We start from the raw sequence: 17,668 nt of genomic DNA on the forward strand, positions 1-17,668 counted from the left end.
TAGTCATTAAAAAGGAAGCTATCCACAGAAAACTGGCTACTCGAGAAAAAGAGATCATCTAGAGTGTAGAGATGGACTGTTTGGAAGTGCATATCGTCTCTATTTCGCAACCAAGATGATATGAGTTCAAATTGAGGTATATGGCATGGATATTTGCAGTTGTCTATAGATGGATGATTTTTTATCTCACGGTATGAGAATACAATGATATTTATTGAAGAAGTTTAAAAAAATCGCATTCGGTATGTGGAGCAGAAACTACATTATCTAACCCTTAGCCTAATCCAGGTACCAACCGTTCGTCCAATGCAGCTTGCTTACAAGGACTGGCTTCAGATATCTCTCTCATGGTTATCGCCGATGACTTTAGCACAAGGGCCTAAATGACTGGGTGCCACTGAGGCCCTATTTTATTCTGACACAAGATAACTTACTTTAGATTGTGACAAGAATAATAACGTTAAGAACCATCTAAATGTTTATTTATAGAAGTTATTTAGGAATAAGGTTCATTATATTTTATTATCGTCTAGGTGCTTTGTTATGATAAAAGAATAAAAATATTTCAATAGTGATCGATATTTAACTATGACAACCAATTCGTGTTTCGTATAGGTGGAATGTGTTAAGAATGGCTTTAATACACACGACCCATATAATTGAATCACGCGATAGCCTACCAAAACACAATGTTCTTATGTGGCCATTGCAACTGTATACATGGAATTAATCAGTCATCACAAAGAGTTATTCTAAACTAGTTTACAACCAAAATGACAGATCGTATTATGATTATCGTCGCGTGTAGTTTGAAGCCGTTGGTTACAATGAGAATGGAAATAGTTTTATTTAAAGCCATAGCTAAATGTGACTACCAAGAACAGCGACAGTCGATTTCGTGCTACACCTAACGTAACATTACAATACAAGAATTGATCTTGCCCTTCAGTTCCTTGACTTTTGTGAGAATAAAAAAGGTTAGCTAACTTCTTTGTGAACAAACTTGCTAAATTACGTAGCAGACTGAATCGGCCAATTAAATTATGAAATGTGCGGTCCATTACTAAATGGAACTCACTTTATTTACGCTACACTACTGCCATCAAATGAAGTTCTTCTGAATTAATCAATGATGAAAAACTTCAGGTTTGTATCTGGCTATAATTACTACTACATAGTAATACGGAATAATTATAATAAAAACTATTTTGAATTATCTTATACTTTAAATGTTTTAAATACTTCAACATAATTCAAAAAGTAAAACTTGTTTATGTTTAGAACGTCATAATTTTTTTAGTAAATTGAGACCTTTTTAATTCTAAGTTATTCTAGATATAATTATCAGGTAATAGACTTTTGTTTGCCCCGTGCGAGTCCAACCCTACGCTTATAAAAAGAATGGCTTGAATCAAAAGGCATTCAACTTTCACCCAGTCTTCGGTTTCATTTACGCATTCCCGAAGAAGTTATTTGTTTTTCACAGCAACAACACAATTTATATACTAGTGTAGAGGTGGGTTTTTGCATTCATTAGTGGCATTCAGTTCCACACGGGAAGCCAGCGGACGAAAGTGCTGTCCTTATAAGGACTGGCTTAAAGGGGCGAAGCAAGATTCCCGTTATTTGTAGAGGACAGTGTAGGAATAAGGTGTTATTGAGCTATTAAAGCTCTGCTCGTGGCAAGAGGGTAACAGCAATATAAATATAAATAAAGCTCTGATAATGGCAGGAGGGTAACAGCAATAGCCGAGCCACAGTGAGAACTTCATTGGCTAGAGCATTGCCTTCCATTACCCTCCCAGGATGAGTTTTTCTTCTACCGAGAAGTGTTGTCCCTTATAGTCCTTATAAGGACTAGCTTAAAGGAGCGAAGCAAGAATGCTTTTCATCTTCCCCGTTATCTGTAGAGTGACAGTGTAGGGATAAGGTGTTATTGAGCTATTAAAGCTCTGATCATGGCAGGAAGGTAACAGCAATAGCCGAGCCTCAGTTAGAACTTCATTAGCTACAGCATTGCCATCCATTACCCTCCAAGGGTATTCTAAAAACCAGAAGTGTTGTCCTTAGTCCTTATAAGGACTGGCTTAATGGGGCGAAGCAAGAATGCTTTTCATCTTCCCCGTTATCTGTAGAGGACAGTGTAGGGATAAGGTGTTATTGAGCAATTAAAGATCTGATCATGACAGGAGGGTAACAGCAATAGCCGAGCCTCGGTTAGAACTTCATTGGCTACAGCATTGTCATCCATTACTCTCCAAGGGTATATTTTGGATTGAATGAATCAATCACCGCATCTCACGGTCGATTGATTACCAATCAGAAGTGTTGTTCTTAAAGTTCTTAAAAGAACTGGGCGATGGACTGAGTCCTTGACTCTTTATCCCGTCATCTGAATGAAGAGAATCTGTATGGATGGGGTGTTATTGAGCTAAAAAGCTCTAGTCATGGCTGGGAAACGGCAATAGCCGAGCCTCAGTTAAAACTTCATTGGCTACAGCATTGCCATTTGTTACCCTAGAAGTCCTAAAAAGGATTGGGCCGGATGTATATATATATATCTCATATATATATCTCAGAAGTGTTGTACTATCCTTTGCTATCTTTTATTATTTACTGAACTAAGATAACAAAAGGTGTGGTAAAATAATCTGTAGAAAAAAGTAACTTTTATTTTCTGAACATTTGTAAATAAGTTTTATTTATTATTTATCAAATTACACATATTTTTTCATAGAAAAAGTGATTTTAATTCTTGCATACATTAACACAAATCCCAACTTCTGAACAAATATATCGCACATATGAATAATCATAACATAACATTCCATACAATTTTTAAATTTAGGTGATTGATAAAGGTTAAGTTATCAGTGGATCATTTAATCTTTATCCTATCCATTGTACTAATTTACGATATGCTTAAAATCTTTCACGAGTGCGATCATATACTGCTGACCTTTTTTAAAGTATTCATAGTATATGGTCGCACTATGAATGGTTTTAAGCATATCATAAGTTAGCACCATGGATAGGTCTTCCTTTTTATGGTTCTCACGTGCATCGATCTACTTCAGTTTATGTTTATTAAACATTGATATTCAAAGGGGGAAAAATGTTTAAGCATCATTTGTGTGTTTTTGGTGCGGTAAAAATTACACCGAGTTGTATCTTTGATGCATTTAGATGTATCAAACTAGACGATTAATTTTTTCTAGTTTCATTAACGATCTAATCCCTTCCACCCTCGACTTACACTCATTATAATAACGTCTGTGAATATGTTATTTTGGTCTGTTGAAGAAAAATCTCAGGAGGGTTGTTACGATAATTTATCGATGTAAATTGTTTATCCTGAAGTACACTCAGAGGCAAAAAAAGGAGAAAAAAACACTCCTTTGGATTTTTTTTGTAATTAATATAAAACGTCAACCAATTATAAGGAATCAAACTAACTGGCATTGGCATAAATATACAAATAAATACGATTAGGCAATAGATTAATTTGGAGTAAAAGCATATAATTGATATTAGATAACATGATCGAAGAAGTGAGCTATTAATTAATAACACGAATCAGGAATAAGGGGAAGTCGCATCTAGTAAAATACACTGGAAGGGCAATGAACATCTAATATGTAAGAAAGGTTACCTATTTCAACCATGGACTACCGGGAGAAAACTCGTTTCCATCAAAGAAATGGATTAAAGTAAGCAATTTGTGTCATGGCTGATGTATTGCTGTGTGAATATGAATGCGGGAAGGGGAAACCTTAAAGCACAGTCGATTATGTATAACTTCGCGAACCCCCGTATTTTTGCTTAGAAATGTTTCAGTGCTATTTGAAATATTATTTACTCCGCAAGGGAGTGAGTTTATGATTCTGACTTGAAGTTCCATTATTAGCCATGAGGCTTCAGAAAAAGAAAAAAAAAATTCAGAGACACTCGAACTTTAACATTTCAAATACCGTTTCTACTTTTAGTTATAGTATCATACTGTGATCATGCATGCTTTATAGACCATACAGGAAGTGAGAGCATGCAATAGTACCATGAATGTAATAAACATCGGACATCTACTATCGATCTATAATATACGGCTATTAAACATTATTATCAATACAAATCCCGGAGGATGCCAACGACCCTGTAATGTTCATAAAAAAAAAGTAGTTGATTCAACTTGGATGCCTCAACATTTAAAAATTTTTCTATTGAGGAATGGAGACTGTAGTGAATTGCCAATATCTTGAAATCCAATGTAATAAAAGATGCACAGAGTGAGTCAATGACATTTTAGGGGTCCTATTTCCGGTATTACAATATTACAGTTTCTACAATATGCTGTACGGAGTAACAGATATCGCTTCTGTCCTTACATGATAATCCCCAACATTAATATTCTAGTATATGACAATCAAAATTCTATTTTTGTTAAAAAGATGAGTAAAACTGCATTATATTCTTCCTTAACGGTAATATTCTCTTGGTAGTCATCTTTCTTAAATGAGAGTTTCGTTTCTGGACATATTCGATATCGTTTTTTCCAATTCAACAGGGATAAAAATCACTCCTGGATGCATTCTAGAATCTCGACAGCGGTGTTAAAAGGAACAGAACAGACATACATGACAGGTGGTCAGAATTTGTTCATATGTAGATTCATTTCTTCCGAAGCTTCGTAACATACGTTGACAATCCATTTTTATTTCAAAATCTTTCCCACTTTGCTACGAACTGGATGTCCTAGTTCGGATTTTGAGTTCTTTAGCTGTCAATGCTAAAGATGTGCTTCTGTGATTTGCAAGGAGAAACTGGGACATCTATTAGCTGCCTTGTCACAAAACCCGATATAGAATATGTTAATGAGCACAACTAGTAAGTTTTCTTTTTTCTACATTCAGAGAACTATTGGAATAGAAAATGGAAACGCCAAAGATAAAGTTACTGCCACTCGTTGAGTCACTAAAATGTATAAAAAATTATTAAATAAATACAACAATGTATACTTTAAGAAACTCAGAGAATGTTGAGTAATGTTTAATGTAATCAGAATTTACTTGTCACGAAAAAATATAAAAAAGTTTCTCAAAATTAGCCAACTTAATAGAACATAATGGAAAATCAATCCATTGTGCAGGATGATTATTGAACATTATTATTCAATAGTGAAGGATGAACATATGCAAAGACTAAATTCAGTGAACAATCAAAAATACGCATGCTGTCATGAGGTCAGTAGATTACATTAAATAAAGTATTTCTATATTTAATATTACTACATTTGATAAAACATACGCATCTACTCTCAAAATCGGGCACATCATTTATATACAGAATTAATGATTTTATTTGTATTCTAGTGGTACGGTGCGAAAGTCGTTCTTTGAAGCATTCTCGGTATTTTCCAACAATTCTTTAAATCTCGGCATTAAATGTTGATTACAGTCGGGGCACTGTCAATTAGTCTTGTGTGGTACTTGATTAGTTGATACCTAATAAGAATAACTATCCTCAAGTATACAAATTGTCTTTCTTTTGAAGTCCTAGTCTCTTTTTTCGTGATTCAGAAAAGACAATTTTAAATTGCAAACAGCAGCCACTTGGAGAATGTTACTGTTTGTATGGAACTTCATTAAACAACAGGCTAAAGTTGGCATGCGAGAGATATTAGTGACCGGCCTTATTGCTAGCAGCCTCATTACACACAGCCACACGCCTTTAGAGAAAATTTATAAAATATTCGACATGGTTAATGATCATGCAAACTGTGAACGCTCATTAATACTAATGAGCGTTCCCTTCTGGAAACAAACAAAAAAGTTCAAGGACACAAAGTCCGGTAATATTGATTATAGGGAGTTATTTTCATTCTCGAGAGACTAATGACAACTGTTGAAACTATTCTAGTTAGAAGTTTATAGTTTTCTTTAAAAGATAAATAGGAAACAGTTTCATTGACAGAATTAGAGTTCACAGAAATATCCTTAAAGAGTGCTTTTATTCTGAATGCTATTAAATGAGATAAAGTAAATGATTGTATCTTTTATGTTCTCGCAAATAAATAAAGATTTTAACTTATATTCAAATATTAACTTAGTAAAATAAGAATTCCAAAATAAACCAAACAGGAAATTCAATACAAACAAATGAAGAATATTCAGGTTGTTATTTATCTTTAGATCATGTTCTATTAGATCATGTTCCATGATTTAAATGACCGCAAAGAAGTTAAATAAATATTCTGGCTAATGTTTCAGGCATCATTTTGACCACTGCTAGTAATACAATTATACAGATATAGAAAAATAAAAAATCATGTTTTTACTGACAAAATGCTTAACCTTTGTATAAAAATGTGAAGGTATAAGCATATTACTAATTATAGTTTGTTTCATAGCAAAACTCAATATACTAACATATTTTTATTTACTATCAGAAATCTAAGACCTCACTTTTTCTCACAAGCACATGCTTGAGACTCCGTGCAAAACAGAATGATCACAGCTGGAAAATTCTGTGACTTGAATCTGTCTACACCAGTTGACATGACAAACTATTTTGAGCAAGAGTCGACTGTTAGTTAAAAGGTGAAATGTATAGGTCAATTTTTAATTCGAAAGTAAATTCTCGCAGAATGTTAAAAATGAAATTAAGAAGTGTGCAATTTATTTATTTTATTTTAATGTCTAAATTGTTACAAAAGAAACCACATACGAGATGTGGTTATTAAATAACGACACTGGTTTCAAAAATGCGGTTTATTATTACATTTGTACAACTTAATTGTTGTCCCCTTCAACATACTCCCCTCCTCCATCTGTACACCGTTGCATACGAGTTTTCCATTGTATTGTTGGAAGCAGTGATGCAAGTCATCAGGTGTTATCTGCTTCAGTAGCGCTGCCGTTTTCATCTTTACCTCATCCACTGACTGAAAATGGGTGCCCTTCAATGCGGATTTCAACTTTGGGAAAAGCAAAAGTCGCATGGAGTAAGTCCGGCGAGTAAGGCGGATGGACCAACACTGGGATCTTATCAGCCAGATACTGCTTTACAAACAGTACACTGTGGGCTGGAGCGTTGTCCTGATGGAGAATCCAAGCGTTGTTCTTCCACAGATCGGTCTCTTCTTCATCACTCGTTCTTTCAGCTTGGCCAGAACCTCAATGTAATAATGTTGGTTAACTTTCTAAAAAATAACTTGTTTTAACTTGCTCGTTCTTGCTTTTTTCATTCTCGGTGACGTGGGAGTTTTCCAGTGCATCGATTGTCTTTGGAGGAGGAGAGTAACAATTGAAGTTGTACAATTTTAATAATAAACTACATTTTTGCAACCAGTCTCGTTGTTTAATATCCACACCTCGTATCATACTTCACTGCAAAAGTAAACTATGTATAATTAGTTCTTTTAATGGCTGTGGGAAAATCAGTCGATTAATAAATAATTCGTAAAAAATAGAAGAAATCTAAGTCCACCCCCCACGGTACCAAATGTATGATAAGTTTAAAAATAATCATTTGGGTGGAAACAACATGAAAAATGTCAAATTACGCAAAATGATAATGCGAATCAAATACAAACATGGACATACAATACATACATAAAATCAATGTAATCACACACATGCAAATATGTAGTGTATTTGTTTCTAATTAGCAATATTCCTAGCTTTATATACCACAAGATCCTGGCTTTATCCTTTTTATTATAATGCACCAATTTAGCAAGATTTTTCTGACAAAAGATATGATACATCTTTATTTACTTAGAATTCTCTATATAAGATGATCTTATGTCTTTAAGTCTAGTCAGATGAAGATGTTTACCATTAGCTATCTTATACTTTTTTTAAAACCATGATATCGGCAAATTCTGTACTTCCATCACTTCTAGTCACCGCATCAAGCCTACAAGTTAATCAGAAAGAATTTACGTAAATCCTTCATCTATAATTCAGCAGAAGGCTGTTCAAATGCAACTTCACTTGTAAAGCAATTTCCATATTAATATTTATTAATCCATAAATTCTTTGCTATTTGGATATTGCGTATCACGTAATTTTGCAATTTCTTTGGCCTCGTTCTCCTCTGATTTGTGTATACTCGCCAAACACGTTTCAAATTTTTTAAGTGTGTTTGCCACCAGCTTACGATGGCACGAGATAAGTGTTCTTTATAGTTTCTTGATATGTTTCATCCCCATTAATAGATACTTGTAAGGACTATTTGAAAACAGCAGCTACAAACGACCTTCTTTATAAAGTTAATAAACTAATTAATGATAATATGCAGGAGTAACAAAGACGTCATTTTTATTATTAATCTTTGGTAGGAATTTATATGTAACTAAAGCATTAAATACCTTTGCCGATCACCAGAAGAATCTACTTTTATTAGATTAACATTAAAGTAAAATCAAATTTTATTTATCAGCTGATCAACAAATGTTAATTTTCGTTCACTTATACCAGAGATGCGCTGTTATAATTGATAATTTTATGTTGCGCCAGCTCGTGCGTTACGTCAAAAATACTGCTTTTCATTATCTGTTTATTTCTTTTTATTTTATTTATTTTTTACTGTGAGAGACAAACTGGTCTTAAAATTACATGCAACCTGGCAAACATATTACATATGCTCAATGTCATTAGTCAGCTAAGCAAACGTGCTACCAACATAAACTAAAATGCCAACTAAATTTATTTCATTAAAAAAATTAGGATACAAAATAATAAAATTTATATTTTATTTTGCTTTAGAGATGTTTTTGATAACAATAACCATTTTATATCTTTTTAAACTGTAATATATTATTATACAGCAATAATTAAATTTAATCTTTTGTAAAATATATTCTCTTAAGCATTCCACAAATTTAGTTATTTAGTTATTACCGTGTGGCGGTTGGGATAAGGATAGTCCAAATGTAGCTCGTGCATGTCGTACGAGGCAACTAAAATAAAATGGGTGTCCAGGGAGGGTAATGGATGGCAATGCTGTAGCCAATGAAGTTGTAACTGAGACTCGGCTATTGCTGTTACCCTCCTGCCATGATCTGAGCTTTATTTAATTTATATAGCTCAATAACACCCTATCCTTACACTTCCTTACACTGTCCTCTACAGATAACGGGGAATATGAAAAGCATTCTTGCTTCGCCTCTTTAAGCCAGTCCTTTTAAGGACAAATTTAGTATTTAGTAAGATGAGTCTCCTCGATATAAGTGAAAACATTTAACTTGTGTGGAGTGATCAATGCTTTTTCAGGTAATAATATAATATTTTCAGAGATTTGTTGGTTTATTTCCCCCCTCTTTTATGCAGTAATTTGACAATAATTATACTAGTAAACAGTTCGCAATGAAAAAATGGAGCCCTCGTAAGAGATGTTGCATCCGTTTGAATAGCAAATTAATTCAATGCTAGCTATGCGTTTTATCAAGAAGTGATATCTAAATAAACACAAAGGTTATTAAATGATAAATGGAGAGCAAATATTACTAGAATAATTAGTAACTTCTCGCTTTAAAGCTAGATCCGGGTAATCTCAGCTGTGTAACGAAATTATCACAAACTGAATTCACAAATAAAAATTAACACAAGCTATCTCCCGTTATATTCATCAATGACTTTGTATAACAATATAGTTCATTGCTATAAGTGATAATATATTTGCTAGTCGAAAACTTAAGTTTTGTTGTAGCGTATGAATCAATCTTACAGAATACTTGGATAGAGTCAAATATTGATTCTTCTAAGACTTTTATCATCGGTTGCATCAATATTACACTGTAGCCATTGATACTTACCAAAAGAGAAATAGTTTCTTTTTTTATTTATAATAAAAGGATACATCACCGATAGTCTTTTCTACGGGCGAAATGGCCAGACATCAACGATGGCTATATTTCTCGGTACTCCGGAGAGAACCCAGCACTCTCTGACTATAAGACAATGACCTTAGAAATGGAAAGAAGAGTGATGATATCCTCTTATAGAGAAATATATAACACTTCATCTTCTGAAAGGTGCCGAGTTTATAGGGCAATACTAACTTGGTAGATTTAGGCTTACAGGAGGTGAGAACCAACATCTGAAGATTTTGATCGTTTCGAGTCAGAAATAAAGCCGAATTTTTTTTTCTGGTTTGGCAAATAGGAAAGGATTTTGACTGATAAATAATAAATAGTGGTTAGGCATTATTGGTTATTATAACTAACGTATCAAAGACGGCTCGTGCATAGGCACTGCGGAACCAATTTTTCTCGATATATAAATATATTTATTAATTTATTTATATTCGCTTGTAATATTTAATATTATCATCAACAATCTCTTGTTTTGTATAAAAGATAATAAAAATCCATCTTGTTGTACTTAGGAGGGCGAAGGACGCTATCAGCACTGTGTTTACCACAGCGTCATATTGCTACGCGCGCAAGCATATACTCAGAGTGAGATGGGAGCTATTAGCATCATATGACACTGTCCGTCGCGCAGTTCCACTGTTGTTTATATGCAGTTTGGGCGAGTAGCAGAATGTTCGTAGTGCTTATCGTGTTTACTCCGTCTATTTAAATATTTGGACAATACAATTAAAGACATACCATTTGTTATAGTTTTTATTTTAGAACATTATTGGGGTTATGATAATGGGTTTTATTTTTAAGTAATTTTGAATTATACCAAACTGTATAATTTTATCGATAATAAACAATATTTTTTCATATTTCTTTTTTTTTTTAAATGTTTACCATAATTTTGATATTTTATCCAAACACGTATACACTGTACTTACAGTCTGCATGCATATTTCGAAAGTTGCAACACCGCCACGATTTCAAGCCACGAGCAGCTATTGTAACGTATATTTCTTTTCAATGACTGACTTATTTTCTTTAGGATAAATTTAAATCGTAGGAGAAAATTTTTTATATTTGCGCGATAAAATAAAATCTGGTTTAAAATGACTTTTATATAATGATACTGTGTATTGCTTTACGTATCATTTTGTATTGTTTATTTCAGATAAAGGCAGCATGGAATACGGATGTCTGTCTTCCTTATCAAATGTCTCAAGACTCAGACAGAAGCGATCTTCTGTTGTAGGCGGAATACCTCTAGTGGTTTCCAGTGTTGACCAGCCAACATTCGATACTGCAGTGCCAAAAAACATCACAACACAACTTGGTCAGACTGTATATCTCCGTTGCGCAGTACATAATCTTGGAGACAAAACGGTAAGTTGCGTGCTATTCCAACGTTAACAGTTTCCTTAGACTTCAAAGTTCCACGATGTAGTTCAGGGCTTTCATCAACTTTAGATTAATACTCAGCATGGTGCCATTCATTGCGAAACGAAATAACAGACTTTCCTTTTGCACGACAACAACACTGGCAGAGGTCACTAAAACATGACTGCTATTTAGGCTTAATGATCACATATTTGGCTCGTGTGTGTGTGTGTGTGTGTGTGTGTGTGTGTGTGTGTGTGTGTCTCGGATTCGGAAGAATTTTCTTTTTTTTAGCAAATACGTCAGTGGTTTTCGAAAACTAAATATTTATCATCATAGGAATATGATAATTGGTTTAAGAAACCTGTCTGTTTTTTTTTGCAGAATGGTGAAGGAACAATGTCTTTTTTTATATATATTTCTACCAAATATTGTGTTCATCATAAACTTTTGAGAAGTTGGCTTGCAGTTATTATTGCAATCAATTTTATTGCAATCAATAAAAACTTACATTTTGACCATTAAAATAGAGGATAATATGGATCAAACTACTAAAATAGAAAATAATATGGATCCGCCCATATTTTATAGCCAAATGTAGAAAGAAATTTCTCGAAAGAATATATCCTTTGATATCGGAATTGCCTTGCTTTGCACTACTTAAAAGACAGACTTAATAAGGAACTTTTTACTAATAGGCAATAAACCCTATTCATTACCATAGTAAAATAAATAAATAAAGCTCTGATCATGGCAGGAGGATAACAGCAATATCCGAGCCTTATATCTAAGTAAAGCCGTCTCTAAAAATTCGAACGATCCCTAGACCACTTCGTAGTGGTCAAAAGACCGTCCAACTCAGCGACGGACTCCCCAACCACTGAGCAGAACCGCTAATATTCCAGGGAAAAGCATCCACTGACACAGCCCTTCACCGGGCCATGCCGGAGAACACCTTCCTAGGAGACTCAAAATGCTTTCTCAGGGCAAACCCCTGAAATCAAGCCCCCCCCCCCCTCAGCGGGAGCAAAACTTTGGAAGAAACCTAAGAGAGCGAAACTCATAATAGCAATAGCCGAGCCTCAGTTAAAACTTCATTGCCATAGTTCTTAAAAGAACTGGGAGATGGACTGAGTCCTTGACTGTTTATCACGTCATCTGAATGAAGAAAATCTGTGGGGGTGATATTGAGCTAAAAGCTCTAGTCATGGCTGGGTAACAGCAATAGCCGAGCTTCAGTTAAAATTTCATTACCATCCGTTTCACTGGAAGTCCTAAAAAGGACTTTTCTTCAATGTTACATTACCATAGGATTGACTTAAAGGGGCGAAGCAAGAATGCTTTTCATCTTCCCCGTTACCTGTAGAGGACAGTGTAGGATAAGGTGTTATTGAGCTATTAAAGCTCTGATCATGGCAGGAGGGTAACAGCAATAGCCGAGCCTCGGTTAGAACTTCATTGGCTAATGAAGTGATAATGCGGTGATTATTACCCTTCAAGGGTATTAATCACCGGATCTGACGGTCGATTCACTTCTTCCTCAACAAACCTACCTATTCCCATTACCATAGTCCTTATAAGGACTGGCTTAAAGGGGCGAAGCAAGAATGCTGCTTTTCATCTTCCCCGTTATCTGTGTAGGGATAAGGTGCTATTGAGCTATTAAAGCTCTGATCATGGCAGGAGAGTAACAGCAACAGTCAAGCCTCAGTTAGAACTTCATTGGCTACAGCATTGACATCCATTACCCTACAAAGGTACTAATCATCGCCCTATTACCATAGTTATCTTACGTCAGACTGTTAAATTCATCTTATGTGAACTTTTAGTAGGGGTATAATCGAATATCACAATATATAAATGAAATATTTGAATTTGGAACTTCAAAAAAAAAAATGGATATTTTTAAATTTACAAGAAAGTTTATGACAATATTCGCTTTATATTGGAGTTGCCTTGGTTTACACTACTTAAGACACAGGCTCTGCACAAAAGACATTGAAGACCAAATTGAAGCCTTTCAGCGCTTTAATTTTAACATTACATTTTCGACTTAACAAATGTTTTTACGACTAACACAAACTGATTCGTTTGCATTTTTATGATAAAACTAAATAACACGCGATCTTCCTTCATCCTATATTTAGCAAATTATTATTTTGTAAACTATTTCTGAACAAATGCAATGAATGCTTCTAAATTTAGACAACCACAAATCAAATGTTGAATTATCAGTGAGTATTGATCAGACACATCATTAACCAAATGCATGCTAATTTCTGTTATCGACCTTTATTCTTACATAAAAATTCACGTATTGTATTCTTTGTAAAACTGGAGATTTTTCTGCAGTTCCCACTCAACAATATAGTTTACAAATCTTAAGACTATCGATGCATTTGTCAGGATTAAGAGATATATTTATGTGGTCCGTAAGCATCGGAAAGATAACAGCAACTATTTTCTCTCGTATCTCGGTCTTACTGCCGTGCGAATGGTACAGGTTACCTCATAATTTCGTAATAAAGTGTATTTCCTGCTTTTATCAAAGGTGTTCAGTCGCTCGTAAAACATATAATCATTTTTATGTTTGCAAACTCGGTTTACTCAGAAAGTATTATAGCGAGTCTTTCGCGGAGATACCCCTTTATTATGGCAATAATTATTAAGGGAAAACCATAAAAGTATATGTTAAGTAGTTTGTTTCATTCAAATTAAGGTTGCCGTCCCCAGGATTCCATCTTAAGCGGATCAGCCGTACAGATTCTTAGGTACGATAGTGGACCATTATATAGGCTCGGAATATTTATTGTTCCTTGAGAAGTTGGCTTGCAAATGATGTATTAAAGTAATAATACCAGTGCATTCTACGCCAAAGCTGTTTAATATTTAAACGAAAAAAATGTAGTGTCTGAGATGGCTCTTAGTTCCATATAAAACAGATTACAGGTTTTGTTTAGGAAAAAGGTGGAGTATTTCTTGATGAATTATTCTTATCTTCAAATAATATACTCGCTAATTCCTAAACATATGCTTTTATCTTTATCCCGATAAAAATTTTCTGATATTTCAAAGCCTTGACGGGTCTAGACACTTCGTTTTCTGGTTGTAGCTTGCAAAGGTTCTGACATGTGTTAGCTGTGTAATAGATATGAATTTGAAGACTAAATATTCTTTCTCTTCATAAAAAAAGTTTCGTAAATTATCCAATGAAATATAATTTCTAAATGTTGAGACTTTCACATAAACTATTTGTTCAGAAATAGTTTATGTGAATAGAAATACGATTTTATAATCAAATAATGGTTTCCTTTTTTTCGTGGCTTTATTTTATTTATACCTGATATTAGTATCCCATGTGGAATCCTTATTGGATTCTATCGAAAACAACAGCTCCCTCTATTGTGAATTTCCATAGACAATCTCGTTATGTTTATGTTGCAGTATATCAACGTAGGATGTCGAATCAAGAAGAAACACTCGGTTACAGCAAGATGCCTTGAAGGAAACAACTGGCTGTCCTTGTGGCAAGATCAATGATGCCACATTGTTGACATAGCTACACAATAAGTCACTTCATTCATATCTGTCCGTGGCAACTGGATAATGCAATAAAAGAGAAACTCTATTAATGTCGACTGTATGCTTGGCAGATTAAAGTTCAGAGATCTAGAAAGGGCAATTAATGGGAAACAAAAACACAAGAAAAAGGAAGCGTCTGTAGTTTTTAAAAACATTGATCAAAAGAGATCTAAACATTGTTTGGATTAAATAGATCTCGATAAAATATATTGAAATAAAATAAAACTATTAATCGGGTGATATGTGTTGAAATAAAGACTGAACATTCAAACTCGTTAATTACAAGTTATATCTTTTGAAATATAATTAAATGTATAGAAATGTTGTTCTAGAATAAATATCAAATTAAACTAAGTTCAAAGTCAATGTATTCATTCATTCCAGTTTTATTTTTAATTATGTACGTTGTTCTGATTTTGTTGGCAGCCATTGCCTATACCGATAAAGAGTGATTTGATATATTTAAGAAATAATTGTGATAAAAATATTATCTATATGTTTGGAAATATTTAATAAAAAAGGATTTGTAAGCAATTAATTGTTTATATCATATGTTTTTATTAAGATTGCAAGTTTAAAACACACACCAAGTAATAATTAGAATATAAGTGATGGAAAAACTTTCATTCCGGACTGATATAAAAAGTCCTTTTTAGGATTTCCAGGGTAACAAATGGCAATGCTGTAGTCAATAGTCAATGAAGTTTTAACTGAGGCTCAGCTATTGCCGTTACCCAGTCATGACTGGAGCTTTTTAGCTCAATGACACCCCATCAACACAGATTTTCTTCACTCAGATGACGGGATAAAGAGTCAAGGACTCAGTCCATCGCCCAGTTCTTATAAGAACTATAAGAAGGATAAACTATGACATTGCTTAAATTATGGTTATTCTTCATCTAGTTAGCTGTTTAAATTACACGCTAGGCGATCTATCTATATACATATACATAAGTGTTGAATGATTGTTTTAAGAACTGTGACCTTGATAAAGTCATGCTTATATGGATTATCCTCTTCTTTGGAATAAGTTATTTTAAATTGCAGTAAAGCAACGAAGTGTGGTGTCTGTTTATTTTTGTGTTTCACTGGTCGGCTTGTCTATTTTGAGAAAAAAAAGCGTTTCTGAGAGCTGTAAGAAACCAGGTAACTCAACTTTAGTCCTAACAAAGGTTCTTTGATTCCTAGTCAAAATTCCAGCCAAAGGGCATAATCGAATGCCGAGTGAGCAGCCATGGGGACTCATTTCTTTGGAATTCTGTGAAACCGACAATTTTACCAGTGGACTAATTGCTCATCAGAAAATAAATTATGAATACGATAATAATCCTCAAAACCTGAACCAATCAGATGGTTCTGGTGTTCTGAGAAGAAGCAAATCCCTAACCAACTATTTGATTTGAACATGATCTATACAAAGGAAGAACCAAGAAGTAGTTGATTAAAACATGTCTGATTTTCCTCGTCTGAAGTATTTTATTGTGAAGACAGTAAAATAGGTTCCTCTCGCTCTCTCTCTCTCTCTAGAATTCTAATAACAATGACCATTTTCTTAGAAATGTAACATGCTCAACGGTATTCCACTATTATTATTTGTAAAAAAAATAGTTTTCTTTCCTTAATGATGTCTATTTATAACTTCAAAGGAAAACTAGACCGCTTAAAAACAGCAAGTATTCTGAAAATGAAGTACGAAATGTATAATATATATTTTCTGTGTAATGACTCTTGAGAATTTATGGGGTGTGGAACGTGCCTTGTTATTGCAACAGTATTTCCAGCTGGCCATAATTTTTTTTGTTGTTGTTAGGACGGCATGTCTGCTATACCTGATGTAGAACATCTTTTGAATTATTGGTGAAACAATGGTTCTCGGTGTGATTTGCGTGCTTGTAGACTCGCAAATTACAAAACGGAAGTAAACGACTAACTGTGTGAAAGTGGGAAATATATCGATCCCTTAACAACACACTTATTACTCTATTAATAGTGCAATGCTGCTAAAACGTCCATACCATTAGAATTGAAATTGTACGTTGGCAATTCTTTAAAAATGATAGTGTGCATGTAACAGAAGATTTTTTGTTTGAAATATATATTTTTTATTTAACTAAATAATACCATAGTTTCAAACATTATTTGTTTTTCACCTCCATCTTTAGGAATCTTCTGAGAGATTATGTAAGAGAATACCTTCTGAACTTTAAAAATCCGAAAGTATTCTCTAATACTAGTTTTATGCCCTTTATCACCCCCACGCATGCGATGTTTCAGAACTTATAGTTATTTGATGCATTGTGTGGACAAAGGTTAACAACAAAGGAATTCCAAAATGTTATTTTTGAAGAACTAGCAGTTGTATCCTTTGAGGAATACATCATGGGGAGGACTGTTGCAGAGAATAGAAGTAGATGATGGGTGAAAGATGAGTGGGAGTAGAAGGTTTGGTAGAGTCGTAATTGAACTCCAAATGAATGTTAGGCCGTCTATTGTCATTTGTGGCTTAAGTTGGATGTTATGCAGTGTATTGATTCTGATATGGTTGGAGATGATTTGTCTTGGCTACTATGCAGGGGAGAGAGAGAGAGAGAGAGAGAGAGAGAGAGAGAGAGAGAGAGAGAGAGAGAGAGAGAGAGAGAGAGAGCATTTAAGCAAGGAGCGAGGTTTCTGCATTTAGCTAATTCAAAGTCAGATAGTTATTAACAGCACACTTATTACTCTATTAATAGTGCAATGCTGTATGCAACTATTACGTACAGCATTTTTTTCTTTTGCAACTATTGCGAGCTTTTCTGGCCGTGAATCAAGCTAGTTTTTTAAGCCAAACATGATGATAATGTTTTTTTT

General features: G+C 34.0%; 1 protein-coding gene across 1 annotated transcript in view; it reads left to right on the plus strand.

The window, feature by feature from the left end:
* The window catches only part of LOC150099756 (zwei Ig domain protein zig-8-like), a 156,343-nt gene that overhangs the window by 36,353 nt on the left and 102,322 nt on the right, over positions 1 to 17,668 (plus strand). The window contains exon 2 of the mRNA XM_090403885.1: positions 11,034 to 11,245. Coding sequence (XP_090260011.1) covers positions 11,034 to 11,245 — 212 coding nt within the window. The remainder of the gene's footprint in view (positions 1 to 11,033; positions 11,246 to 17,668) is intronic.

This window comes from Typopeltis vanoorti, chromosome 14 (genome assembly GCF_054136105.1).
Source record: "Typopeltis vanoorti isolate ZY-2024b chromosome 14, IOZ_Tvanoo_1.0, whole genome shotgun sequence".
Taxonomy (NCBI): domain Eukaryota; kingdom Metazoa; phylum Arthropoda; class Arachnida; order Uropygi; family Thelyphonidae; genus Typopeltis; species Typopeltis vanoorti.